This window comes from Beta vulgaris, chromosome 5, assembly GCF_026745355.1.
Source record: "Beta vulgaris subsp. vulgaris cultivar EL10 chromosome 5, EL10.2, whole genome shotgun sequence".
Taxonomy (NCBI): Eukaryota; Viridiplantae; Streptophyta; class Magnoliopsida; order Caryophyllales; family Amaranthaceae; genus Beta; species Beta vulgaris.
In genome coordinates, this window is record NC_079206.1 from 22917190 (window position 1) to 22944311 (window position 27122).

Genomic DNA, 27122 nt, shown 5'->3' on the forward strand with positions numbered 1-27122 from the left:
GTAGTGAGGGTGGGGGGTGGGGGGTGGGGGTGGGTTTATATTTTTTTTTCTTTTGTTTTTAAATTTTTTTTATAAAATTTGTTTATGAAACTAATTATTAAGCGACACGTATTCCATTTTACCTGTTAAGGTTATAACCGGTATCAATACAAGCTTGAGAGCTTAGAAAGTCAGGTAAATCAAGTCCGAAACAATATGACCAATTGACCATATTGGGGGTAGCTAGCCAATTAGGAAGGTTATTGTTCCCTATTTGTAGTTTCTGCCATCGGCGAGAGCAAATCACACGCCTCACATTCTATCTTCTGAGTCTACAAAGTACAAAGTTCCCTCGGCCAAATTTTGCTCGTAAAACCCCCGACTTTCTCTCTCTTCCGCCGTAACTAGGGTTTTCCATTTCTTGCTCTCTCGTCTCCAATGGAAACTCTGAAAAAGCGTAAAGCAGACGAAAATGGCAACTCCTTTGTGACCGACCAAACCCTAACCTTAACTCTCGACGATGCGCGCAAACTCCTCGAACCATTCTCTCACGAACAGCTCCTCTCTCTCCTTCAAACCGCCGTCGTTCGCTACTCCGATGTCCTCTCCTCCGCGCGTGCACTCGCTGACTCCGATGTTTCTCGACGTAAGCTCTTCGTTCGCGGTCTTGGGCCCGAAACAACAACGGAGTCTCTAAACTCACTCTTTGCTACTTATGGTGAACTTGATGAAGCCATTGTTATATCCGACAAAACTACTGGTAAGTCTAAAGGTTATGGATTTGTTACTTTCAAGCATGTTGATGGTGCTCTATTAGCGCTTCGTCAGCCGCGTAAGAAGATTGATGGTCGTATGACTGTTACTCATTTAGCGTCGGCGGGGCGTGGGCCGAATAGTGAGGATCAAGCGACGAGGAAGATTTATGTTGGGAATGTTCCTTATGAGATTTCTGCTGAGAGATTGTTGGATTTCTTTGCTACGTTTGGAGAGATTGAAGAGGGTCCTTTAGGGTTTGATAAGCAAGGTGGGAAAACGAGGGGGTTTGCTTTTTTTGTTTATAAGACTGAGGAAGGTGCCAGGATGGCCTTGATGGAGCCTATGAAGATGATTGATGGGAATCAAGTTATGTGTAAGTTGGCTGAAGATGGAAAGAAAGGGAAAGCAGTGAACCCGGTTTTGCCGGGTGAGATGGGTGGTAATAGGATGTCTGGTTCGATCAATCCACAGTATGGTGGGCCGGTGGGGAGCTATGGGAGTTATGGGATGGGGCCTAATTCCGGTCCGGGAATGGGAATGGGAATGGGGAGTGCTCAAGGTCCTCCTGCTGCTAGTGGATATAGTGCTTCTGTTGGTGGGCCGTATGGTGGGTCGCATACTCAGTATGGTGGCCCAGGTTCTGGGGAGTATGGGTCGTATCGGATGCCAACACCGCCGAGTTCTATGGGAATGCCACCTTCATATCAAGAAAACAGTGGTGGTTATGGGCTTTCTTCTTCTGGTGGTGGGTATATGAACCAGAATTACCCCCCTCCTCAGGGTCCTCCTCAAGGCCCTCCCCAAGGTCCTCCTAGTGGAATGTATCAGAGAATGCCACCTTCCTATTACTGAGGTAGTATTTAGTGATGTTATGTTGATTTTGTTTGTCTCATTATGATAGTTAGTTGCTGTTTGGTCGGTTTAGTTAACAGGGATGTGCCTTACTTCATGCTTGATACTTGTTTCTTGTTCATTTGTTGAATCAATTCTTTATGTTTGGTTATTCTTGAACGTTGAATGATGTATTAAGTTGGCAATGTGATGTTTGGTTCAGGTATGTGACAGCTACTTGGGCGCAAATTGCGTAAATGGTTTTGGTGAATTCGTTGATTGCAGACAAATGAATGTGTCGTGTGCTTGAATGGACTGCTGCACATGTCTTGCTGCTACGTGATTTGCTGTGTAGTTTTTAGCTGCGAAAGTGGTAGTTTTTGGTTGTTATGTTTCAAAAGATAGACTGTGATCTCTTTCCTCTTATCCCTTTAGAAGGCTCCTTTGTCTATATGGATTTCTTTTGGTGGCAATGTGCTTTGTATTTTCTGTTGGTTATCTGAAGCAGAGTTCATTTGCTACTTTTTATAATTAATGTACCTTTCACTTCCTATTCCAGCTAGGCTTGATGGTTGTGTTTAAATCTTGCTTTCAGATCATACGACTTGTTTTTGTATTCTATTTGTGAACCTGCAATCTTTTAGTTTGTTTTGCGTATTTCAATGGCAAGAAATTTCCTTGGTAGCTCATGATGTCATGCATCTTATGATGACAGTTTCTTTGCCATATATTTTTTGTAGTGGCATTGGGGATTTGTGTTTGAGGCCCTTTAATAATAGAGTTTCATGATTTTTTAATTTTTACCACCTTATAAATAGTAGCTTGTTTTACACTTTACGACCTTTTTTTTTTTATATCAATTTTACCATCTTAAAGTTTTCAACTCGTTAAAAATCACCACCTTCACTGACCTTCAACAAAGAATTCGGCGAGGGAGGTTCCAAATAACTGTTTTATGTTTAGTTTCCCCCTCCTTTTCCCCTTTACCCTCGATTTTTCATTTCCTCTTCATTAAGACCCCAATTTTGTCTTTCAGTCCCGCTAAAAACCAAATTTTTTAGATGAAAACCTAAATCAAATTATGCCATATCATTTTTTGATAAATTCGACCTTAATCAAAGGAGGAATGTGAGATTCCGCTTTGTTAAAATTATGATTTTTCCACCCAGTTTAATAGGCTAGGGTTCTTACTCAATTTTGGGCATTTCTTGTTCATTAATTTTTTGGTAAATTAGGCCTAAATGGGGGAATCTATGGTATTCTTTAGCATAATCCTTGCTTTGATTTTCATTCATTTTCATTATTATAGGCCCATAATGTCTCAGTCATCTCCTTAAAACCACCAAAAGAATCAAAGAATCACTTTAAATATGAAAGAGGATTTTAGGTGAAGTGGAGGAGAGAGGGTAAAAGAATCACTTTAAATATCAAAGAGGAGTTGATGGTTTTTATAGAGAGGTTGTTGATAGGGAATTGAAGATAGGAATGTGATTTGTTTAAGGAAATGGAATGGTGAAGGAAGAAAGAGAAAGAAATTGGGAAAGATAGAGAGTAAAACAGGGGAAAAGATTTTTAATTCGAAATGTGGGACCTCCCCCACCGGATTCTTGGCCAGAGCACGAGTTAGGTGCTAGTTTTTTATTGAGTTGGAAAGTTTAAGGGGGTAAAATTGAAAAAAAAAACCAAAAGGGGATAAAGTGTAAAACGGCCTATTATAAAAGCAGGCATCATTGTGTCTCTAGTTTTGTATCATATTATTGCGTTATGCATGTTTTGAGCCTAGTCTTCCGAGTATTAAATTGTTGAGCTACATAAGAAGCTACAAGTGTCCCTAAACTCAAGTACGGGTTTAATAGCGGGGGCATAACATTGCTTGCTTTTCAATATGTACATTTTCAGAATTTTTTTTCCCCGCTACATTATGTGTGACTTTTCAAATGACAAGTTCAATGGGTATAACATCTCAAAATGGAGGATGAAAATAAGTTTGTCTATCAGATCCCGTGGCAACTTAATGCATTTGTTGAAGGGTTTATATCATGAACGTTAAGGCATCAAACTTGGAGATGACATCAAGACGGAAGACTCTTCTACTAATTTGGTTCATATATATATACACACATATATTTATATATATTTGCTTTACAGATAATCTACAAGTAGTCTATTATCTGACTCAAGAGTTCATCAAGCAGTAGCTGCTCTATGCTGCTTATCACCTCATCCATTTTCGCATATGGAAATTTCACCTCATTCCAGCCATAGTCCCACATGCAGTTTAAATTAGGATACCTATTGTATATATCATTTTCCAGCATTTGGAGAATACAGTTTGCGTAATCATATTCGTCCCTTCTATTTCTTCCATATGATCTCAGGGCCTGAAAGTCTTTGTGCAGTTGTCTCACTAAATCATCCAGAGACCTTATTCCTGTGCAAGTGTTAAAAACATTGATGCTAGGATAATAGAATAATTCTCGTCTTCCTTTTCTTTTCAGGAGTTCATAGCCACTGTCCACTATCATCTTGCTATCCTTCTCTTCACATATCTGATCGCTAGCATAGTTAAGAATGCTGATAGGAATGTTAAGCTTGAATAGTGCCTCTGCTGTATTTAGAAAAAGGTGACTTGTTATGAGTTTCTGCTTCAAAAACAGCTCATCTTCTGTCAGTGGCTCTTGCTTTTCTATCTTTAGAGGCGCCTGCTGCTCATCTCGATCACAGGAATTGATTTTGCAATCCTCTTGACCATCTGCAATAGCATGTGCAGACTCAGCTACTTGTATTGTCAAAATTATACACACTAATGTAAAAAATTTAGGAAAATTTGTCATAAACAACCTTTTAAATACAAGTTTTTATGAGAAACAGCCTTTTAATTTTTTTTTTTGGCAAAATAAGACCTTAAGAAGAAAATATTTTGCGAGAATAACCTCAACCAATTTTCCGACATTGACCAAGCATTTTTCAATTTTCACTCGTTGAACCAAGCATGTGGAGGACACGTAAACTGCATCTCTTATGTTTCAATTATGTTTTTCTCCATTTTCGACATCGACATTCCGACATTGAATTTAGCAGTATATGAATGGAAATGGGGTTAAAACATAAGAAATATTGATTACGTGCATTGTGTTGTTTGGTTTTAGTGAATCGAATGCGCATAATGCTTGATCAATGCCCAATAATGGGTCAACGTTGTTCCCCGCAAAAAAATTATTTTTAAGGTCTTATTTTGCCGGATATTTTTGAAAGGTTGTTTCTCGCAAAAGCTTGTATTTAAAAGGTTGTTTTCGACAAATTTTCCTAAAATTTATGTTTCTTGATCACATGGAAGAAAGATAATGATTGATGAGTTGCATCTTTTTTGACTCATATGTAATTTAGATGGCTTTTTTGTTTCCCTTTTTGAGCAAGAGCATCAGCAGCTGTTTTTGCAAATGAGGTGTAACTGGTGTTTGAATGTGGGGATGTGTATTCATGGAAGAATCTATTCGGCAAAAGCATTTGGAGAGGAAATGCAATAGATATGATTAGTCCAAAAACAAAACAGAGTATTTGTTTCCCCTGTTCTCTGATGGTTTACTCTCTATGTGGAGAATTGAGATCATTGTTAAGAATTGCACAAAAGCTTGTAGCCACATAATTGCTTACCTGTTGCAGTTATCTGAAGTCTGACATCGGCTTCATGAGGTATCAGGTGTTCCTGTTGATCATCAGAAACTGTTGATATTGTGTACTCACCCTGACACATGAATGATAAAGTGCATGTTAGTTTAATGGTGGTAATGTGAATAAGAAGTTGTGAACCTTTTGTCTAGAACCCAAATGCCTGGTTTGCATTATTCTGAGTGCTATTAGGCTTGATCTTACCCCGTCACCTGGATTTAGTTGAGTGGCTTCCTCCATTCTAAGTGAATGTTTATCTCGGACTGTATTATTTCTGTTGTCCATCTTTTCAGCATCCATATTTTGTTGAGATTTTTCATTTATTGGCAGCCTGTTTGGTTCTTGATTCCCTTGTATGCTTTTTGTTGACTTTGATATGGTTTCATTTGCCTCTGCTGCTGCGGTTGAGAAGTTGATTGTGTTGAGCTTACTTTGCTGCAGTCTGTGTGGCGTTGGTCTCTGAGGCTTGATTGCCCTAGCCAATGCCCTTGGATTTGTGATTCTTTTCGTGATTTCTTCTTTTGTCATCACTCTGGGACTAACATTTGGGGTTTTTATGTCACTTACCACCTTTCTCGGTGAATCGTGGGTGCACTTTGTGTCCTTGTTGGAGCTGGCAGTAACTTCTGTCATTTGTGAGTCAGTTAACCAATCTATGGAGTGGCTGTTTTGATCTGATTTCAAACACACTGAGCTCTCCCGTTTGTCATCCGGGTTCATTGATCTGCCAGCGCTGTCTGATTTGTCATTTTGCCTGTTGGTCAACAATGCTTTTGAAGCTGCTAATACAACATCTTCTGCAATTTTTTTTCTTGCATTTCGCTGCTTGATGGGCTGCTTCTGCAAATTCCTCAGATCTCTTGTGCTGGGCAATTTTTCTGATTTGTGCTCTCTTTTTCTCAGCCCCGATGTACTTTTTGTTATCTGCTGGCTTCTCTTTTCTGCTTTAAGCTTCTTACCTTGAGGCCCATAGAGCATGCTCATCTGCTGTAACTGGATGCTCCGGTTCTGCTTTTCCCTTGGAAGTAGAGGCTTGCTTGATGTCTTTTGTGTTTCATGGATATTTGAGTTAGCCGGTGTATCTGCTTGCACTATTTCTTCTATGTCCAAACTTCTATTTTGTGGCGCTACCATTTGCTGTGATGTTTTTTTGGCATCTGCAAGTTCTTGTTGCTTTTGTTTCATTTTTCTTGTTTCTGCCTCCTTTGTAATGCCTTTTGGGCTCCCACCATCTTGGTTTAGGTGCATAATTTTATTTTGCAGTTCATTTATCTTGGACATAGCTGCTTTTGACTCTTTTACATAATTTTTGACTCCCTCTCTCTCTTCCTCATTCCACTTGGGTTTCTCTTTATCATGTTTTGTTTTGTGACTGCTGTTTGACCTGTATGTGTCTTCTTGCAGCTCTATTTTATGAGTCGCCAATACTGTTATTTTGCTGCTTTGCACTTTGTTTTGGTTGACTTGGATTATGTTATTTTTAGCAAGCTCCATCTTCAAGTTGACACTTTTGGACCTTTCTGCAGTATGAATTGAAACCAATTCCATTGATTTTTGCTGGGAGTGTGGACTTTCTGTGGACACCTTTGAGTTAATGTTCTGTGGAAGTTCCTCTAGCCCCATTAACTTTGCAATAACATTGGGAAGTCTGGCTGCATTGTGTTTTGTATGTGAGGAATTTGTTAGCTGAGATGTCTGAAATTCTGGACCACAGCTAGCAGTACGCCTGTGAGGACTACTTTTTGGGGCCATGTGTCTCTCAGGTTTAGAAGATGAATCCTCTAGGTACGGGAGAGCTGTAAGCTTTTGTTGCAAATCTGTTTGTACACTTGCTTTAGTGTTCTTAGAAGGTTTGTCAAATGAGAAAACTGGCCTCTCCACTTGCTTTTGCTTTTGCGAGCTGACAGTCCTGTCATCCTCACTATCTCCATTGTCATCGATCAGTTTGAGGTGGGTTCTCCTTCGTTGGCTTTTTGTGTTTTCTGATGCCTCTTGCAAGCTCACCAGCATTCTGAGGGATTGTTCCAATTCCATTGCTCCTTTCCAAAGCTCATTCCCAATTTCTATGGGGCCTTCACCATTGTTAATACCCCTAGAGCAGGCTTTAAGAATTTGGTTTAATTTTTGGGCTCCCTTTGAGATTTCATCAACGTGGAGATGCGTAAGGGTTGGAAATTGGTTTGTTGATTGCAAATGGATGTCGAGACATTGTTGCATTGATCTCCTTCCTATTTGCTGTAACAGATTCATCATTGCACCATTACTTGCAATGTCTAGTCTTTTTAGTTTCCCTCTGTTGTCGAAGGCATAAGATAGAGCCATAGATGCGTCAGCTAATTGTCCCGAATGATGGCCTCCACCATAAGGGACTATTTGGTTAGCAGCTTGTACAGTTGCAGGGGATCTCTGGCTATTGCTGGAGCTCCTGTACCTGCTTTCAATTCTGGGATTAACCTGTAGTTTTTGAATAGTATTGGTTGTTAATTTGTTATCCGGTACCTTAACTGTAGTTGTATGTTGGATTTTTTTGGAGTGTTGCAAAAAGAAACTTACTGCCTCGGGTGTCCTTGTCCCCCTAGATCCTGTGAAGTTCTGTGTCGAGCTCTTGTACATGTCTGTTAACCCGAAATTGAAGAAGCATCAAGCCATCAACCGTAATAATAAAACAACTGGTCTTCTGTTAGATGATCTGATTAAAGTTTTGGGCAGACCACTCAACTCTTCTTTTCCCAACTTTTGAGTAATTTTTGCAACTAGATAGTTTTTAAAGTTTTTTGTACAAAGTCCAATTATTCTATTTTTCATCTCTTTTCTGTAACTTTTTTTTTGCCTTTTATTTTAACTAATTTTTGATGGTTCGAGTTTAGACCAGATTGACCTTTCAGATGGTTTATGAGTTTGTGTAGATTAAAAGGTCGGCCAGTCTCTGGTCATAGAGTGGTTTAGTCTAGGTACTCGCGTAAGTTTTCTAATTTGTGCGTGTGTTGCTTCAGATTTTTAATTAGTAGTTCAAAGTTGGAGCAATTGCCCACCTCTTTAGTTCATGCTACATTCTTTCTACTGGATTTTGTTTAGTAGGAAATTGGTTGTGGCTACTGCCTACGTATGGTGAAGTATCCAAAGTTGTGTTCCTTATTTACTAAACTGGATAACAAAAATGACGTGCAATGAAACTATATGCCTTGCTTTTGCAGTTGAAACTTTGTAATTTGGTCCTACTTAATTGTTGTCTACAATCTATTTAACTTCTTGTTTAGAAAGTCTACATTTGGCAGATTGTTGGGCACTGAAAGATGATACATTGGAACTAATCGTGGAATCAGACTAGTTTAAGGGACATCCTTTTTATGCTAGCACTTTGAACCAATGCAATTTAATCTATCAGGCAAAGAAAAATAATCACTGATGGAGGTGGGATGCTCTCAGTTGAGGGAACTTTCTGGTTATTTTATGATGCGTAACGATAAAACTGGGGTCTGTTTCTTGTATATCATGTATGTAAATGTTATCATGTTAACAAAGCAAGCATAAAGTGGAGCAACTAAGAATGGCATCGAGTGCAGGTGCAAAGCTAACTTTACCTGAACTTTGAGCACTGGCTATACGCTGTTTCCGAAGGCGAAGGTCATGCAGCAGTTTCTGCGCAAATTCTGGTTTTGTTGCCATCGCCCTTGTGAGGTGAGAGTTTAGTGGTGAGAGTTTTTCTTATATTTAGCTCTGAGATTGAACAAAGGAATTTCCTGAGTTCTAAGTTTGGCTTATGTATAGAAAAAATTTGACAAAACAAAAGGGGGAGAGAGTAGGAAAGTATCTATTATATATGGTTGAAAGGGTATTTTCATTGTTGGGTAGGGTGGGAAGGTTTTGTCAGGTGAGACGCAATTGAGAACTGCCTTTCTATGGCGTGTAAAAAAATTGACATCAATATCAATTTTTCCCCCCTGTTTTTTCTTTACCGAGTCTCTCTCTCTCTGTATCTCTGCAGTCTTAACGCATACATTTTGGTTTCAGTGGAATTGGATGGGTGCTGGACTTGCATTGCAATGCAAGCAATGTCTGAGGTTCTGTATGGGCTTCTGCTATAAGTTGCCACTTGCCAGTATGTTGGTTGTGATGCTCTTTTCATTGTCTTTTGTTCTTGGTACTTGAACTTTTGCTACAAAACTTAGTTACTAGGACTCCAAAACATGACATTTAAAATGAAATGTAAGGGGCTAATCACTAATTTATCAAAATTTGAATTCTTAATGTTTCAAAGTAAAATTTAATAAAGTCTTATAATTATATGCAATTATAAGAAAATAGATAAATTTTTTGATCTCCAACATTTTTATTAAGTAATAAATTTTTTGAGAAAAACATACTCTTTCTTCTCTAAACCTTAAAAGTGTGATTCTAGTTTTTTCCTTTTTAGTGTCGTCAGTCCCTAGGCTTCGACGGCCATTGGAGTTGCTTCGATGCTCCCCCGGTGGCCATTGAGCCCTTGTCGCTCTTTGTTTGCTCAGTCTTTCGGTTTGTCCTTCTTCGCGCCAGCTTTCCCCCACCCTTGGTTTTGATGGCCGAGCTTCCCTCCTCCTCCCCTAGTTGTGTGTCCGGCTCCTCCCCTCTCACCTGGTTGTGTGTTGGGCTTCCCCCTCCCCTTCCCCTAACTGTGTGTCGGGCTTCCCCCTCCCCTGGTTTTTAGTTGTTTCGGGTTCCCCTTCCCCATCCCTCTTTTGGTTTCATTTGGTGTTTTGGGCCTCCCCTTCCACTTCCCTGGTTGTGAGTCTGGTTTTCCCTACCCCTCCTTGTTTTTTAGCTAGTTGGAATTCCCCTTCCCCTCCCTATCTCGTGTTTGTTTGTCGAGTTTCAATCCTCTCCTAGTGCAATCTTCTGCCAATAGGTGAAGCAGGGTCCATCGTGTGGGGTGGTGAAAGTGATCAGGCTTTTGTTTGGTTTTCGGTTTTTTCCAATAAGTCCCACCTTTGTGTTGGTTTTTAGTCCCCTATACGGGGTGTGTTAGTTGTCCCGTCGTGGTGGGTTTGTTAGCTTCAAGTCGGTGTTCGTTTGTTGTATCTAGTTCTAGGGTCACATATTTGGAAGATTGATATGTGGCAGTGGTGGTGAATCTGGTTAGGGATGCTGTTCTCGGAAATCAGTCCTGTAAGATCAATTCGAAGACTACACCAATCTGGATCTCCGATGAGATGGATGTATTCAAGACATCTAATTATAGGATATCGGAGCAGTTCTTCAGTAGAGCTAATATGTCGAGGGTTTATAATGCTTGTATTATTTTTCGGGTCTATGTCAAAGTTGTTTGTACTCCTTTAATGTTTTGTGATTAATGATATCATCCCTCTCCTATTCCTAAAAAAAAGTAATAAATTTCTTACCTCTAATTTTATTGAGATTGTTATTTTTTTCCCCAATTCATTAAAAGTTTTTTTAAGCAACTTATCATTATATAACGTCCATTTTCATAATTTCGCACTAGACAAAATATTATGAAAAGTTAATAAAATTTGTTATGAAATCTATGAATTATAATATATTTGATATATAAAACTGATTCGGGGGATCACTTGGGCCAACACTAGTGGAAAAATACGCAAGGGCTGCAGTCAAAACAGCCTTAAGGGATAAGTTTTTGGCTAGCAACCTTTCAATAAAAAGGAAGGGCTGCGAGTTTTAAACAAACCACAACCCTTCAGAGCTTGAAGGGCTGCGGTTTAGGGAAAAAAATCGGCAACCCTTTATTATCAAAAGGGCTGCATTTGTTCATAAACCACAACCCTTCAAATATAGAAGGACTCGGTTTATGCCCAAAACTGCAACTCTTTTACGATTTTTTTTTTAAAAAAAATACCCACACCCTGCCGCCCCCAGCACCCCTTGCTACCATCTCAACCCATACCCACCTCCCCACACCCACATACCACCCACCTGCCCACCCACAGACCACATGCCCACCCTTTACCCACTTCCCACACCCCTCTGCCACCTCTCACACCCCTCTGCCCATCTCTCACAACCCCCTGCCTACCCACAAACTACCTGCCCATCCATAAACCACCTCCCACACCCCTCTTCCCTCCTCCCACAACCCCTGCACACCCTCTGTCCACCTCCTAGCCCAGCCCAACACCCACCGTGGCAGTCCCCTCCCCCACTGAACACCTCCCTTTCAAAAAAAATAACCAAGATGCAATAAAAAAAATTGTAAATAACTTTAAATATATTGAAATAATGTATAAAGTATATAGAATTGATAAAAGTGTACATAATATTAGGAAAATAAAAATCCTCCTAAAATGTTCATAAGAAATTGTTCGAAAGGTAAGTCGCCAACTTATCCCGAACTTCATTTAATTCCTCCATGGTGAAGCACTTCAAACTTCTATTTATATAAACCTTGCAAAACAACCAAGGAATAAAACACATAATATAAGAATTCAATCATTTACCGTAGTTAATAGTTCTAAAAATTACACATAGAAAGTCAGTCAACAAAAAATTGAGGGTTAAAAATCTACACACTAGTTATATTATATCTTATATAGTCATATTCATAACAAAATTGGAGTTAAATGACTCAAAATCTAAGACTTGGACGCAAAAAGGCCAAAATAGGCCTAAAATCGCATTTACGTTCCCGAAATTCGATCAACAACTAATACAAGCCTAAAAATATACACAATAGTTATATTATACCTCATATTATCATGTTCAAAAAGAATTTGGGGTTAAATGACTTGAGAAGTACAAATTGGACACAAATCGGCAAAAATAGACCTAAAATGACATTTACGTTCCCGAAATTCGACGAACAACAAATGAAAGCCTAAAGATCTACACAATAGTTATATTATACCTGATATTATCATGTTCAAAAAGAATTTGGGGTTAAATGGCTCAAGAAGTACGTACAAATTGGACGCGAATCGACCAAAATAGGCCTAAAATCACATTTACGTTCCCGAAATTCGACCAACAACAAATGCAAGCCTAAAAATCTACACACTAGTTATATTATACCTCATATTATCATGTTCAAAAATAATTTGGGGTTAAATGACTCGAAAAGTACAAATTGGACGCGAATCGGCCAAAATAGGCCTAAAATCACATTTACGTTCCCGAAATTCGACCAACAACAAATGTAAGCCTAAGATATCATAACTTTAATCAAATTGAAACACATGAAAACTTTATCTAGCTTATAAACAAATCAGACAAACAAAAAACATGCAAATAAATTAAACATTATACCTCTTAACACTAGTGACGAGAAATGAAGAGAGAAAAAATAGTTGGAACTCTGTTTTATCTTTGCTTAGTCTTTTTCCTACAATTAACAAAATCAATATTGCACATTTAATTGCACAAAAACAACAAATTTAACTAAAAACAACATCCTCCCCACCCCTGCCCATCCTCTGCCCACCTTCCCCAGCCATCGCCCACACCCCCACCCCACCCCTTGCCCAGCATCCCCTGCCCTCCCCCACCGCCACACACACCCTCCCCACCCCCTGCCCACCCTCGTACACCCCCTGTCCACCCTCCCCCACCCTCCAACACACTTAAACGAATATTTTGTAGCAATCAAAATGAAAGTAAAAAAAAAAAAAAACTAACACCCTTAGCTTGGAAACGAAGAATTTGCATTAATGTTTTGGAAAGTAAAAAAAAAGAATGAAAAAGAGGGGAATTACCAGAAGCGGAGGAGAGGAGAGAGTGAAGGTGGCGTTGTATCGTGGTGGTGGCGCATGCAAAAAAATGAAACCCGTAACTAGAAAAGAGAAGAGGAAAAAAATGAAGGTGGCGTAAGTGAGTGAGGAGTGAGAGGGTGTAAGTGAGGAGAGATTGAAGGTGCGCATCGTCAGTGGTGGTGCGTCATCGTCGGTGGTTGAATTAGGGCTCCAGTGGTGAAGATGAGAGGAGAGAGTGAAGGTGTGCGTAAGTGAATGAGGAGTGAGAGGGAGTAAGTGAGTGAGTTAGTGAGCGAGGGAAACTCGTGTAGTTTTTAGTAATAAAGTGTGCGCACGTTTTTTTTAGTCAAGGGAAGGGCTGCGTTTAGCCCTTCACCACAACCCTTCTAAAGTGAAGGGCTGCGGTTTTTGGGCTAAACTAGTGAAGGGATGCGGGTGTCATTAAACCGCAACCCTTCCTTACAGAAGGGATGCGGTTATTTGGAAAACCGCAACCCTTCATATAAAGAGTTGCGGTTACTTTAAAAACCGCAACCCTTTATGTCAAAAAGGCTGTGTTTTTTGGTTAACCGCAGCCCTTCATACTTAAGGGCTGCATTTTCTAAAAAACACAGCCCTTTAAACGCAGCCCTTTCATTTTTTTCCCGTAGTACAAAGTACTAGTTAGGATATAAAAACGAAACTAGAACCTTAGAGCATGGCTACTCATGTATTTTTCGATCATGAAAATAATCATGAAGCTTGATAAAAAAAACACTATTGCGCTCATACTCTTTTGGTGATCTAATTTGGGACACGCAATGACAAATCTCAATTTAGATCATCCCATAATATAAGTTATGGAATGAGTCATGGATCAAGTGAAGGTGGGGCTTACATGCATAAACTATAATTTGAAACACTTTTGAACTTATTTATTTTGTTGTTTAAATTTTATAAACTTGACTTTTTATTTTAGGAAGATGTATTTTTCCTAGTCACGACTGGGGTGTATTTGCCAAAATGGACCAAAAAACATGACCAACTTTTGTAAGATAAAAAATAAGATTGATAAAAAAGAGGAATAACATCTTTTTTAGATGATGAGTGACGATGACTTTATGGAAAGTTTTTAACAATTTAAGTTGATTTTGGTGGAGGGAATGTTCGATAGCAAACATTATCGTGTGGGGATGCAAATTTGGGGATTAGTCATTAACAAGTGGTGTAGAAATAAGAACTGGGGGTTGGGAATATACGAAATATTGTCATTCATTAAAGAAGAAAAAAGACACATTTAAAATTTTGCACGATACCATAACTATACCCCCTCACCTACTTCACTAGTAATCAATTAGTCTTTTTGATATGTTGCAATTTCCATCCCTCGTTAGTACCCCTTTGGTAATAAAAATTGAATATTACTCTCTTCATCACAACCTCCATTTTTTGTAAAAGAATTAAAGCTTGTTTATATAACAACCCTCATCTAACTATCAGTTCCCATATACGAATACCTCCTATTATTGATATTGCAAAAGTTATAAAGATTAGGTTGACCAGAACTCCAAACCACCTTAGAGTAAGGAGCAATATCATTCTATTCACTCACTCGGAGATAAGAAGAGAAGGGAGAAGATAGGAGAAAGGAAATTCTACCCATATAAAATTATAGTTAATACTAAAGTGGAGGAGAATCACACCTTAACAGAGAGGGTGGAGATGTATGTTGTTGAAACAGAGCACAACATTACAAATATTAGTTCATTATTGAAGTCCACTTAAGGGGAAAAAAAATCAAAAATCTATAGGGTTCAATTTTTGGTTTTCATATCGAAAAAGACAGGATACTTATTTGCATATCACTCGTTCAATGTACGGGTGATTTCACCGGGGAGAAATTTGAATTACTATTGCTCTTCCTAGAAGAATATGATTAGCATTCGAATTCTCAGTCCATCACATATGATCAATTGTTGTACAATTACAGATTATCATACTCCAGTGGAGACAAGATACTCCCCTGTTGAAGGGCATGATAAGTGTGAACAAGCTTCAAGTTTTCCCTCCAAAGACCGGGCTACAAGTGTGGATTCTCAAAAGTCATCTTACATGCCTCTTTATTTATACCTACAAGTACCTTCTTCTACTAGCCAACAAAGTCTGTTTTACGAGTCACCAATCATTCTACCAGGAAGATGGCAGTTGTAGCACTCTGTCTAATCACAAGCAATGAATAAACAAAATAGGAATATGTAGTAAATAGTAGGCGATTGCCGAAATATCGTCAAAATGGATAGTGCCACTCTAAAGTTCAAATAAAACCTAAAACAACATCAAAATAAATCCCGAAGAACATTAATCCAAAAGTATGTGTAACAAGATAACATGATCTCAAAATCCCACAAAGAAAGGAAATAAGTAATCCTCTTAATGAAGCTCATCGGTATCTCTCAAACTCCGTGATGGAAACCCAGACTGTAAAAAATATTAACCTGCAAAATACATCAACAAGTATCCAGTAAGGAGTAGCTAAGAACCTTCTCACTCAATTAGGACCCACATAGGAGTTATCAAGGATTAATAAATGAGGTTCAATCGTCATAAAATATCAAACCAAACCAAACTAGAACCAAACAACAACTAATAATAGTTTATCATGCTTAAATAAAGTAAATTAACAATAATAAACTTAATATAATCATGCAAGATCCATAGCATAAGCCTCCCATATAATAAAACAAAATAATATAGTAGGTTTTGAGAAAGAACAGAACACCAGTGGATCAAAACTCACTTCACAAGGTTTGTCAGATAGCAATCTCCAGACAGCCTATGGGCTTACGTTCCCTACTGTCTGTGTCTAAGAATGACCAAACTCCCGATGTAGGATAATATTCAGCTCGGTACTTTCCAACCTCTCGGACGACAACAATTAAACCATGTTATACCCCTAAATCGCAAGGTAGGTGGTTGGCTTGTTCTTCACCGGGACTTCATATAAACCACCGGTATCTTAATATCAATAAAAAAGTTTTACAAATAAATACAATAATTCATTCATCCATTAATCCTCAAAGATAAATAATAAGGTTGCACTTATGGCCTTACACCTAAAATCAACGAAAACTAGGATCACAATCCAAAAGTCTCAATTTAACAATATTTATTCTTCCTAAAGTAATAGTATGATATGTCACATTTGTATATAGTTTTTAGATGCATTTTGATTTCATTTAGAACTCCGTTTAGAGCATTTAGGTGCATAATGGCATGAATTACGTAAGTTGTGCTCTACTACTCCCCGTTTGCGTGTTTTGATCATTTTCAGGTTACTTTGATGCAAATTGCTTATGATTACCTAATATCAAGCCTATTAATCATTGAATATGAAGATATCTTGCACAAGGATCACAATGCATCCATTTGGGATAATTTCGAGTTAGAATGAAGCAACGAGTTAGTGAAAGAAGTGCCAAAACTGACACCTGTTCACTATTTTGATCATAACTTTTGATCGAAAATTGATAATCAAGAAATTACAGTTGGGTTGGAAACTAGACTTCAAGGGATTTCCAATGATAAGTTACACGCCCCAATCTGACTTCTGGTTTGAGAGATACAACCTTCACAAGTTGACGCAAAATCACAGTTTTTCCGCCCGGTCGACCGGGCGAAATGAAATTTTCACAAGATGCAAGGCATGTTAGCCCGGTCAACCGGGTGAGAAAGGATCCAAAATAGCTTGCGCGCCCGACCGGGCAGATTTTGCTTTTGTCGTAACTTTCAATCACCGTCGCCCGACCGGGCGATTTCTCGGGATGGGTTTTTTCGCCTTTTTTAGCCGGTTTTGTAAAAAGTATAAATAGGTTTTTAGTATTTTCAATTAGACTATCTTATTTTTCTACGTTTTTAGGGCTAAATACTTAGTTTTCTCTCAATAGAACGAAACAATGTTATAGATGTCAAGTCTGGATCTTTAACTTTGAGTGTTGGTGATGATAATGTCACTTTTAAACTAACCAAAGCTGTTAAGTCTCCTATGCTTGAGCAAACTTGCTGCAGGATGGATATTCTTGAGGAGACTGTTCTATCTACACTCCCGGAGATGCTTTCTGCTGACCCTCTAGAGGTTGCACTTACTATGGATGTTTCCCCAGGCATCACTGCTGAAGTTGATGCATGCATTATCGATTTGGAGGGACCTCAGGTTGAAAAGGGAAAAAGATCAGTGGTAATGGAAAATGTGCATTCTACCTATGCACCCGAGGGAACATGCCTGACTGCAAGCCAAAGTGGCAGTCTTATAAGGAGGAAAATGTTTGATGAGGGGGGAACTCATTGGAAGCCCCTTCAATGTGAGATTGAGGAGGTAATATGATCGTGCGGGACCTTTATAAACCAGCGTTGTGCGGGAGGCAACCTGTAGTTTTTTTTTTCTTTTATCTCTTTTTTTTTCCTTTTAGAGAGTGAGAGAGCGGGAGAGTCCTAACATTAATTTTTCTTCTGAGCATCGTCATATAGTTCATCTTGCGGCACTGAGGACATTGCCACGTTCAGCTTGGGGGAGGATTTTTGTATGTATTTTCTCTCTCTTTTACTACCTTTTAGTGTTGCTTTTTTTTTTTTTTTTTTTTTTTTTTTTTTCTTTTGCTTTCTTAGGCCAGATTTATTTGCTAAAAACAACAAAAAAATAAATAAATCATATATTGCTGAAAAAACACCAAAAATACGATTTGACTGGATTGGTGTGATTGCTTCCCTGTGCCCCATGATGTTCTTTGAAAGTGTATTTGGGCTCTTTATCTGGATAGTTGGGACTTGAGATTGTGATGCTGGAATGTGAACTCTAAATGCCTTGACCTTAAATGAGTTTTGATGATAGAGCGCTTATCTTGACTGCATACTTGAATAAGTTAGACTGTGAGGATTCATTCTTGCCAATGGATTCATTTCTATATCCAATCTGTTTCTTGTGTGTTAGTTCCTCATTAGCCGACTGATCTTGACTTTGACAACATACTCATTGATATCTGATGACTTGTGGCAATTGATGTGATAGAGGCGTCCTTTTGTCTGATTCTTGAGCCTTAAAGTGATTTTTGTGATATACTATTATCCTCCTTAGCCTCGCTGAGCCTAATGACTATTTCATGTTAGTAAACCTCATTACTTGCCTCTGACCCTTATTTTGATATTAATCCCAAGCCTAGCTTGGGGGAGCATCTATCTAAGTTAATATTCTGAGATGGTTTTTTTGAGTTACTTTGGATGGAGATGATTGTATTAAGTTTCAAAATTCGAGAAAGAGAAAAGAATAAGCAAAGTGAAATACATGTGATTGTTGGATCGAAAAGATGCAAAGAAAAAGGAAAAGAAAGATTGAACAAATGAACAAAAAGTTAAAATTTATTTCCTTCACAATTGCTTGCAAAGAAAAAATTCATCACAGTGCTTCAAGGATGGGTTTATTGAAAATTTTGTTGATTCATAGAATTAGATATTGTTATTGGTATGTTTTGGTTGATACTTCTAGTGACTTTTGCTCCCCCATTCTTGGTTTTTTCACCACATTTCCTATACATATTCCCTACCCTTAAGCCCCATTACAACCCTGAAAAAGTCCTCTTGAGCTTGTGCTTACATTGTTTATTGGATTGATGTGGAGTCAGTTTGTCAAGGTTAAAGAGTACGTTCGCTACTTGAGTCGACATGGTTAGGATGAGTGGCATTATTACCTTTCTAAACACATGAGAGTGTGAGTGGGAAGGGTTATTATGGTTGGGATGGTGAGTGATCGGGCACATCTTTTTGCCTGCCACAAAAATGTTGAGTGGAGTGACACCCAGTGAGTGCCTTTTCAAGATTTGCATGTCATATAATAGCCGCATTTGACTGCTTATTTGGGCGATTGGTAAATAGAGTAATCTGAACAGTTGAACTTGAATTGTGCCTGCTTGAATGATTTATGAGCTTTACAAAGATTTTGATCTCTGTTTTCATATATAAAGGGGTGAAGCAATCATATTCATGTTCATGTCCTGTTTGCTTGAGGACAAGCAAAGGTTTAACTTGGGGGAGTTTGATATGTCACATTTATATATAGTTTTTAGATGCATTTTGATTGCATTTAGAACTCCTTTTAGAGCATTTAGGTGCATAATGGATGAATTACGTAAGTTGTGCTCTACTACTCCCCGTTTGCGTGTTTTGATCATTTTCAGGTTACTTTGATGCAAATTGATTATGATTACCTAAGATCAAGCCTATTAATCATTGAAGATGAAGATATCTTGCACAAGGATCACAATGCATCCATTTGGGATGATTTCGAGTTAGAATGAAGCAATGAGTTAGTGAAAGAAGTGTCAATACTGACACCTGTTCACTATTGTGACCATAACTTTTGATAGAAAATTGATAATCAAGAAATTCAAGTTGGGTTGGAAACTAGACTTCAATGGATTTCCAATGATAGGTCACACACCCCAATCTAACTTCTGGTTTGAGACATACAGCCTTCACAATTTGACGCAAAATCACAGTTTTTCCGCCCGATCGTCCGGGCGGGTTCGCCCGGTTGACCGGGCGAAATGAAATTTTCACAAGATGCAAGGCATGTTAGCCCGGTCAACCGGGTGAGAAAGGAGCCAAAATCGCTTGCGCGCCCGACCGGGCGGATTTTGCTTTTCTGTCGTAACGTTCAATCACCGTCGCCCGACCAGGCAGTTTCGCGGGATGGGTTTTTTTTTTTGCCTTTTTTAGCTGATTTTGTAAAAAGTATAAATAGATTTTTAGTATTTTCAATTAGAGTATCTTATTTTTCTACGTTTTTAAGGCTAAACACTTAGTTTTCTCTCTCTACCTTTGTGTTAACTCTTGGTTTTGAAGATTATAAATATCGTTGATTTCGTTTTCATTGTTCTTCAATCATTCATTATTCTTCTTTACTTAGTTTAATTTGATGAATTCCTTTACTTTGATCATGTTTGTTGAGTTTTTTATTATTATTATTATTATTATTATTATTATTATTATTATCATTATTATTATTATTATTATTATTATTATTATTATTATTATTATTATTATTATTATTATTATTATTATTATTATATATTATTATTATATTATTTATTATTATTATTATTATTATTATTATTATTATTATTATTATTATTATTATTATTATTATTATTATTATTATGCGTGAGTAGTCTATTTTAAGGGCTTAGAAAGGGAAGCCATGTTTATACCTTTTTGATTGTGGTTTGATGTTCTTTGATATTTGGATTGAATTAGGATAATTCCTGTTGATTTGTTATGCTTGTTTAATTCATGTAATTGTGCAATATCATGTGTTATGTTTAGCTAATAAGAATTAGAATCGAAAGATCGTATTCATTAGAGGCTAGTTACAATAGGTAGATTTGATTATGTTGAGCGACCGTACTGGCATATGTTAATCTAAGAGTTGTTAATACCCGACCAAGGATTAATGAAATACCCTATTTTTTCGAACCTCAATCCAATTATTGTTGAACTATATTGTATGATTAAATTGGTATAAGTATGGTGGACCGATCGATTGCCCTAGGCTTTTAATTATTTGATAAATTCCCATCTTTCTGTGTTATAGTTTATTGTATTTTAGTTATTAATTCTTCAATCATTTCCTCTCTTGAAGTAGTTAGATAATTGAGCACAAATCTGTAGAACTCCTCTCCCTGTGGATCGACCCGTATTTGCCAGTTTCTGCTAAACAGACATCGTGCACTTGCGGTATATTTTAAAACACAACATAGTAATAATAATACTAATAAAAAAATTATTTCACCCAACTAAAAAGAATAAACCAACACTAAAACATACTTACACACCAAAAACATAGTATAATCAAATACTTCAACTGATACACACTCGTTGTCTGAGTTTGATTACAATTTTAATTACAACGTTAGTTATAATACCCCCTATACATAACACTTGGCAAAACGGTACTAAAGACGGTATTATTCTACTTCGAATACTGTAACGTCGACAACTTAGATATTGGTTTATAAAGCTACAATATTATTATATTCTCAATTTGATACAAACAAACCAAAACATTATAAAATAATGAATTTATTCATATATATATATTTTACGAAGATATAGCCAAAGCAAATACTTACCAACTATACCCAATATAATATAACTATCTTTGTAAAAACATAAATCAGGACTTAACTATTTACAAACATATAAATTTATCACAAGAAATATATAGTCTTAGACAAAGAACATATATATTGAATGCAATACATTGCATAACACCAAAACATAAGTACTTCATGCGCATATACACAACACATTTCACACCAAAACTGGAAAATAAACTTAGATTAGATGAAGGTGCCACTAATAATACTAAAAAAAAATAGAAGAAAATAAAATCAAATAAATGAAACTAAGTAACCCATATAATACCATAAAACAAAAGGGAAAAAAAGAGAAAGAAAGAAACAAAACACTATCAAAGTTGTAATACATAACCCGTTGAACAACAACAACAACTAAATATTGCTGCATGCATTATGACATCATCAAACACACAAGAGAGGCTAAGATTACAGGGAATGAAACTATATACATTTCCCCAAGTCTGATGCAAGAACGACAATGGTATTGCAGATCAGAGAACATTCATCTCACGCAAAACCACAACAACAACTAAACAACAATATTACATCGAAACATAAGCCAACACCAATAAACTACTCACTTATCTCTCCAATAATGCAACACAACAACACACAATTATAATCATGACTTTTCATAAACACTCCAACAACACAACAAGATCACGGTAACTAAGAATCATAAAATCAGGAAATTTCAAGAAGTTAACAACACTAACATATATATAATTTTCCTACTTATATTTCTAGCATGATACTAACCCAAATTAACTACCCATTAAAACTGAATAAATTTCTAACGAATTCTAATCTTACTAAGATCGTTGTTAGTTACTCGGGCCAACCGGAGGAGTGAAGTGAATCGTCTAATTCCCTTCGTTGTGCGCCGATTCGTCCTCCAAGTGATCACCTACTAGAATCCCAACAAGAGCTTAGTAGTATCAAGATAAGAGTGAAGAAATAATATCTGTTATATGTGAGAAAGGGTGAATAATAATGGTGAGGTTTTTTGTGAGCAAAAATGGTGGATGAATATTTTTTTTGTAGGAGATCAAAGTTGAAAAAAATACACTAAAAGGTGGCTAAATTAAAAGGGGCGAAAATAAGGGTTACAAAGGCTAAGTTATTGGGTAATTATAGGGCATCAATTTGGAAGTTACAAGGATGTCAAAAGCTTAAAAAAAATCTAATTTTTAACTCCATCACCATCATGTTTCGATCAGTATAAGTGAAAGGTGGTCGTACCACTTTTGTTATTGAATCGATCCAAACGCGCTACCAATTGATAAAATGGTATCAGAGCATTAGGATAACCTTGTAGCTTCGATTTTTTTTTTTTCTGTAAACACCACACCTGCACGACTTCCGCTGCACCATGACCACATACGATGACCCCAATGTCACCTTTATGCCAAACCGCCATATGCCGCACGAAATATCACCCGACCCAATATGTGAGTAATATAAAAAATGTGATTCCGATTGTTCTTGACCGTGAAACCTCGCATACTTAAGTCGTAGTTTAATCAATTGTAATAAAGAGTTTGACTTTAATTTTTGCAGTTCTTGTCAACTTGGCAAACATACTCGACTTCCTTCCACTCTTTCTACTAGTACTACTACTTGTGCTTTTTGATATAATTCAACTTGACTTACATACATCTCTTGTTCGTAGTACTAATGGTCATAAGTATTATTTGGTGCTTGTGGATGATTTGGCTCATTATCTGTGGAGCGTGTCTCTAAAATTCAAATTTCAATCGTATCAAACATTCTTGGATTTTCAAGCTTATGTGCACACTCAGCTTGAATGCCCCATTAAATCGTTTCAACGTGATAATGGTAGTGAATTTGATAATGACCCTTATAAAACATTTTGCCAAACACATGGATTCGTTTTTAGATTCTCTTGCCCTCACACATCCTCTCAAAATGGCAAAGCTGAACACATGCTTCATACAATTAACAATGTCACGCGTACCATTCTTTTCCATGCTTTCATCCCTCTTCCTTATTGGCATCATGCTCTTGAAACTCTCATGTACGTATCTCCTAAATATTCTGCCTTCTAAATTACATCATCACACATCTCCTTCTGAATCCTCTTTGGCAGAAAGCCATCCTATGATCATATACGAACATTTGGGTGTTTATGTTATCCAAACTTGACTGCTACAACTCCCCATAAACTTGTTTTTAGGTCCACACCTTGTGTTTTCTTGGGTTATCCGGCTAATCATCGTGGGTATAAATGTCTTGATCTCTCGACAAATAAAATTATTTTGTCTCGTCATGTCACTTTTGATGAAAACACTTTTCCCTTCATGACAACCACAAAATACTCCTCTAGTGATTATAACTTTCTTACCATAGATGAGCCATCTCCTATTTTAACCCACATTATTCTACAAATTCAGGGTTAAACCCCCGCCCCCCAATGCTATTGCACCTGTGGCCCCTCCTATTGTCACCCACCATTTCCCTTCTGAGGCCCACGCGCCAGGTACTCCCCATCCCCTCCTAATTCGGCCCAGTAGCCTACCCCTCATAATTCCCCTCCCTAGGTCCAGGCCCGTCGCACGCCTAATTCCCACGCTGCTACCATGCGTGCCTCCCCATACTACCCCTCCCCTACGTGGGCTTCCCCTATCCAACCCACTCGGCCTCCCCCTCACTTTCTGCCACCTAGTCCCAAAGAGGGATTGTCAAGCCCAATCCTAAATACAATCTCCTCACTCAAATTTCCAACACTTTAACTCACAAATCTCCTTTGCCTAAAAACCATAAGCAGGCCTTACAAGACCCTATTTGGAATGCGACAATGCAAAATGAGTACAATGCTCTTATTAAAATAGGGACTTGGGAATTAGTGCCTAGGCCTACGGGGGTGAATATTGTTAATTGCATGTGGCTCTTCAGACATAAATTAAAATCTAATGACCTTGAAAAGGCACAAAGCTTGACTTGTTTGTAATGATAGGTCTCGAGAAGTTGGTGTTGATTATGATGAAACATTTAGTACGGTGGTCAAACCACAGACCATCCGCCTGGTGTTAAGCTTAGTTATGGCTCGCAAGTGGTCTATTCATCAACTTATTGATGTTAAAAATGCCTTCTTTCATGGTGATGTTCATGAGACTGTATATATGCTCAAACTTCGAATTTTGTTGATTCACATGCACCTCCTTATGTTTGTCACATGCGCAAGGCTCCTTATGGCCTTGAACAAGCTCCTCGTGCGTGGTATCAATGATTTGCTACTCATCTCTTACATATGGGATTTATTATCACCAAGAGTAATATCTCTCTTTTAGCATTTCACCATGGCTCAGACACATCATATTTACTTCTGTATGCTGATGATATTTTATTGGTTACTTCCTGTGATGTATTGCGCGAGTGAATCATTACTCAACTCAAAACTGAGTTCTCGATGTCTATTTGGGACCATTGAGTTATTTTCTGGTTATTGTTGTCATCAAGACACCATCTTATATATTATTATCTTAGCATAATAAGTATGCACAAGAAATTCCCGAATGCGCAGGTAAGGCCAGTTGTAAGCCTTGTGCTACTCCTATTGACACTAAGTCTAAATTTAGTGTAAATGTTATACCCCAGTTTCATGATCCTACTTTATATCGCAGTCTTTCAGGTGCTCTTTAGTACCTCACCTTACTCGTCGTGATATTTCTTATGCAGTTCAACATGTATGTGTATTTATACACGACACTAGGGTCTCTCACTATGATGCATTAAAACGGATCATGCATTACATTCAGGGCACTATTGATCATGGTGTACATTTATATCCTTCTTCTTCCCTGCGTCTGGTCACGTATATTGATGCTGATTGGGGGAGGGTTGCCCTGACACTCGTCGTTCTACTTCAGGCTATTGTTGTGTTTTAAGAGTCAACCTTATTTTCAGGTCGTCTAAGCGTCAGGTTACTCTTTCTAAATCTAATGTAGAGGCTGAATGTCGAGGCGTTGCTAATGTTGTAGCTGAATCTTATTGGTTGTGTAACTTATTACTAGGGTTGCATTGCCCAATTCGTTAGGCTACACTTGTCTATTGTGATAATATTAGTGCTATTTATTTGTCCCGCAATCCTGTTCGGTATCAGCGCACCAAACATATTGAGTCGGATATCCACTTTGTTCGGGAAAAGGTTGCTTTAGAACAAGTTCATGTTTTACATGTGCCACTCAGTATTAGTTTCCAGACATTTTCACAAACGGACTTCCCGTGCAGCTATTTTTTTGATTTTAAATCTAATCTTAGCATATGTCCTCCTTACGCTGTGACTGCGGTGGGTATGATAGAGAATAATATTAGGATAATATTTTTCTCATTGTCTTAAGATATATTTTATATAGTTTCCTAAGTATGTTGGGACTCGAATTTGTAAACCTATATAGATATGATACACAACAATCCAAACTCAAGAAGTTTTCCATAGTCTAATAGTTAGTTTGTTTTCTAGGGTGCAATTTGAGTTTTATTTAATACACAATTTTCATATATATATAAAATTATATTCATTCTATTTTATCCCAATCAATAAATTGAAGGAATGAAATTTCGTTTATCCTTGTGGTTTTCCTTTTTTGAATTTGCTTTGATAACAATTAGGAATAATTTTTTGGTGTACAAGATGTGAATATACGTTCTTCCTCTAACAAGTTGCATTGGTTGTGAATGCGAGCGTGTAACACCCTCCAAGCTTAAATAAATATATAATCAAATACATATAATTTTCGGAAAATCATTTGTTCAAACTTGGAGGATATTACCGGTCATTTACTCTCTAAGAGTAAACAAAAGGCTAACAAACTAATTAAACGCAAGTACTTTAGAAAGAGAAATTTGAAGTTAAGAATATTATTAAAACAAAATTATTAGACAATACTAAAATAAATGATTCCAAGATAGATTAACTAAATAAGTCATCTAGGTGAACTATCTAAGTCTCCTCACACGAGATCCCATCACCAAGTTGTTGAACCCTAGTTTTGATGATGAGAAGGAACAAAGATACAAACTAAGTATTGAACTAACAAGTTATTAAGTGAATGAATTTTCAAGGTATCAATAAAAGGAGAAAAGAGAATGCTAAGTCAAAGAAGAAATCAAATTGGATTTTGAAGACTAAGTGAAGATGCTCAAAGAATTGGTACCGGAGAAGCATTGGAGCAAGAAGGCCAAAGCGAGTGTTCTTGTTACTAGTTCCAATGTAAAGGAATGAGTAAGAATGGTAAGGAACTGTGGTAGTTTAGAATGAGAATGAGCGTCTGTTTCTTTGTAAGAAACACATAAACTGGCACTATCATATTAGTTAAAGGAACTAACTATTAAAAGGAACTTACACATAGGGTGAAGCAGTACAACAGTAAATAACGTCGTTTGAGTGATTTATGCCTGGATTCTATAAAATTATTTTATTTAAGTAAAAATATGATTTTAAGGAAAATATTTTATTTTTAGAAGATAATAAATATCCTTTTCGGTTTTTATGGAAAATATTTTAAAGATAGTTTTTTAGTAAAAGGATTTTATTTTGGTTTTATTAATTAAAATACTTTTGATTAAATCATATTTTTGATTTACTACCTAAGTGGTTGCTAAATTTAAGGAAGCAGTAAAAAAATCCATGACCCAGATTTAACAGAGATCATGGGTTTCAAAGAGGAATGTGTTCCTCTAGTTAAGGAACATCATGAGAAAATGTTTTTACCACTCATGTTCTAAGTCATCACTGCTATAAATACTAATGTCTAATTATGTTTCAATTTGTGTCTGACCAAGTGATTTAGTGAGTTTAACTAAGTAAAGTGCCAGTGCCTTCATTCTCTCATAAACTCCATTTGTTCTTCACCTTCTTACTTTATTCCACTAAGGTATTATTGATCATTGCAATTTTGGTTTTGGGATAAGTGGACTTTGAGTGAAGTTATGTAAGAGGCAAGCTTTGGGTGAAGCGAGTTAAAGTGAGTAAACTACAAGTGAAGTTGAAAGAAATATTTGTTAA

At 37.3% G+C, this 27122-nt stretch overlaps 2 protein-coding genes across 6 annotated transcripts; one reads left to right on the forward strand and one right to left on the reverse strand.

The window, feature by feature from the left end:
• The first annotated feature begins 243 nt into the window (after positions 1–243).
• LOC104893128 (UBP1-associated protein 2C) lies at positions 244–9198 on the forward strand. 4 transcript variants are annotated; one of them, XM_048644703.2, is made up of 2 exons: positions 244–1588; positions 8799–9198. In XM_048644703.2, the coding sequence occupies exon 1, from the start codon at positions 418–420 to the stop codon at positions 1585–1587; it is 1170 nt and encodes a 389-aa protein (XP_048500660.1). In that variant the 5' UTR covers positions 244–417; the 3' UTR covers position 1588; positions 8799–9198. The 4 variants fall into 4 exon arrangements, with proteins under 4 accessions (XP_048500660.1, XP_048500661.1, XP_048500659.1 ...); XM_048644704.2 differs by lacking the exon at positions 8799–9198 and adding an exon at positions 6762–7548; XM_048644702.2 differs by lacking the exon at positions 8799–9198 and adding an exon at positions 4065–6513.
• LOC104893127 (uncharacterized) lies at positions 3486–8957 on the reverse strand. Of its 2 annotated transcripts, XM_010679208.3 has the most exons (5): positions 8817–8957; positions 7789–7850; positions 5440–7689; positions 5221–5311; positions 3486–4318 (listed from the first exon to the last, which is right to left on the reverse strand). In XM_010679208.3, the coding sequence occupies exons 1-5, from the start codon at positions 8899–8901 to the stop codon at positions 3720–3722; spliced, it is 3087 nt and encodes a 1028-aa protein (XP_010677510.1). In that variant the 5' UTR covers positions 8902–8957; the 3' UTR covers positions 3486–3719. The 2 variants fall into 2 exon arrangements, with proteins under 2 accessions (XP_010677510.1, XP_010677509.1); XM_010679207.3 differs by having other exon boundaries at positions 5440–7850.
• Positions 9199–27122: the final 17924 nt, after the last annotated feature.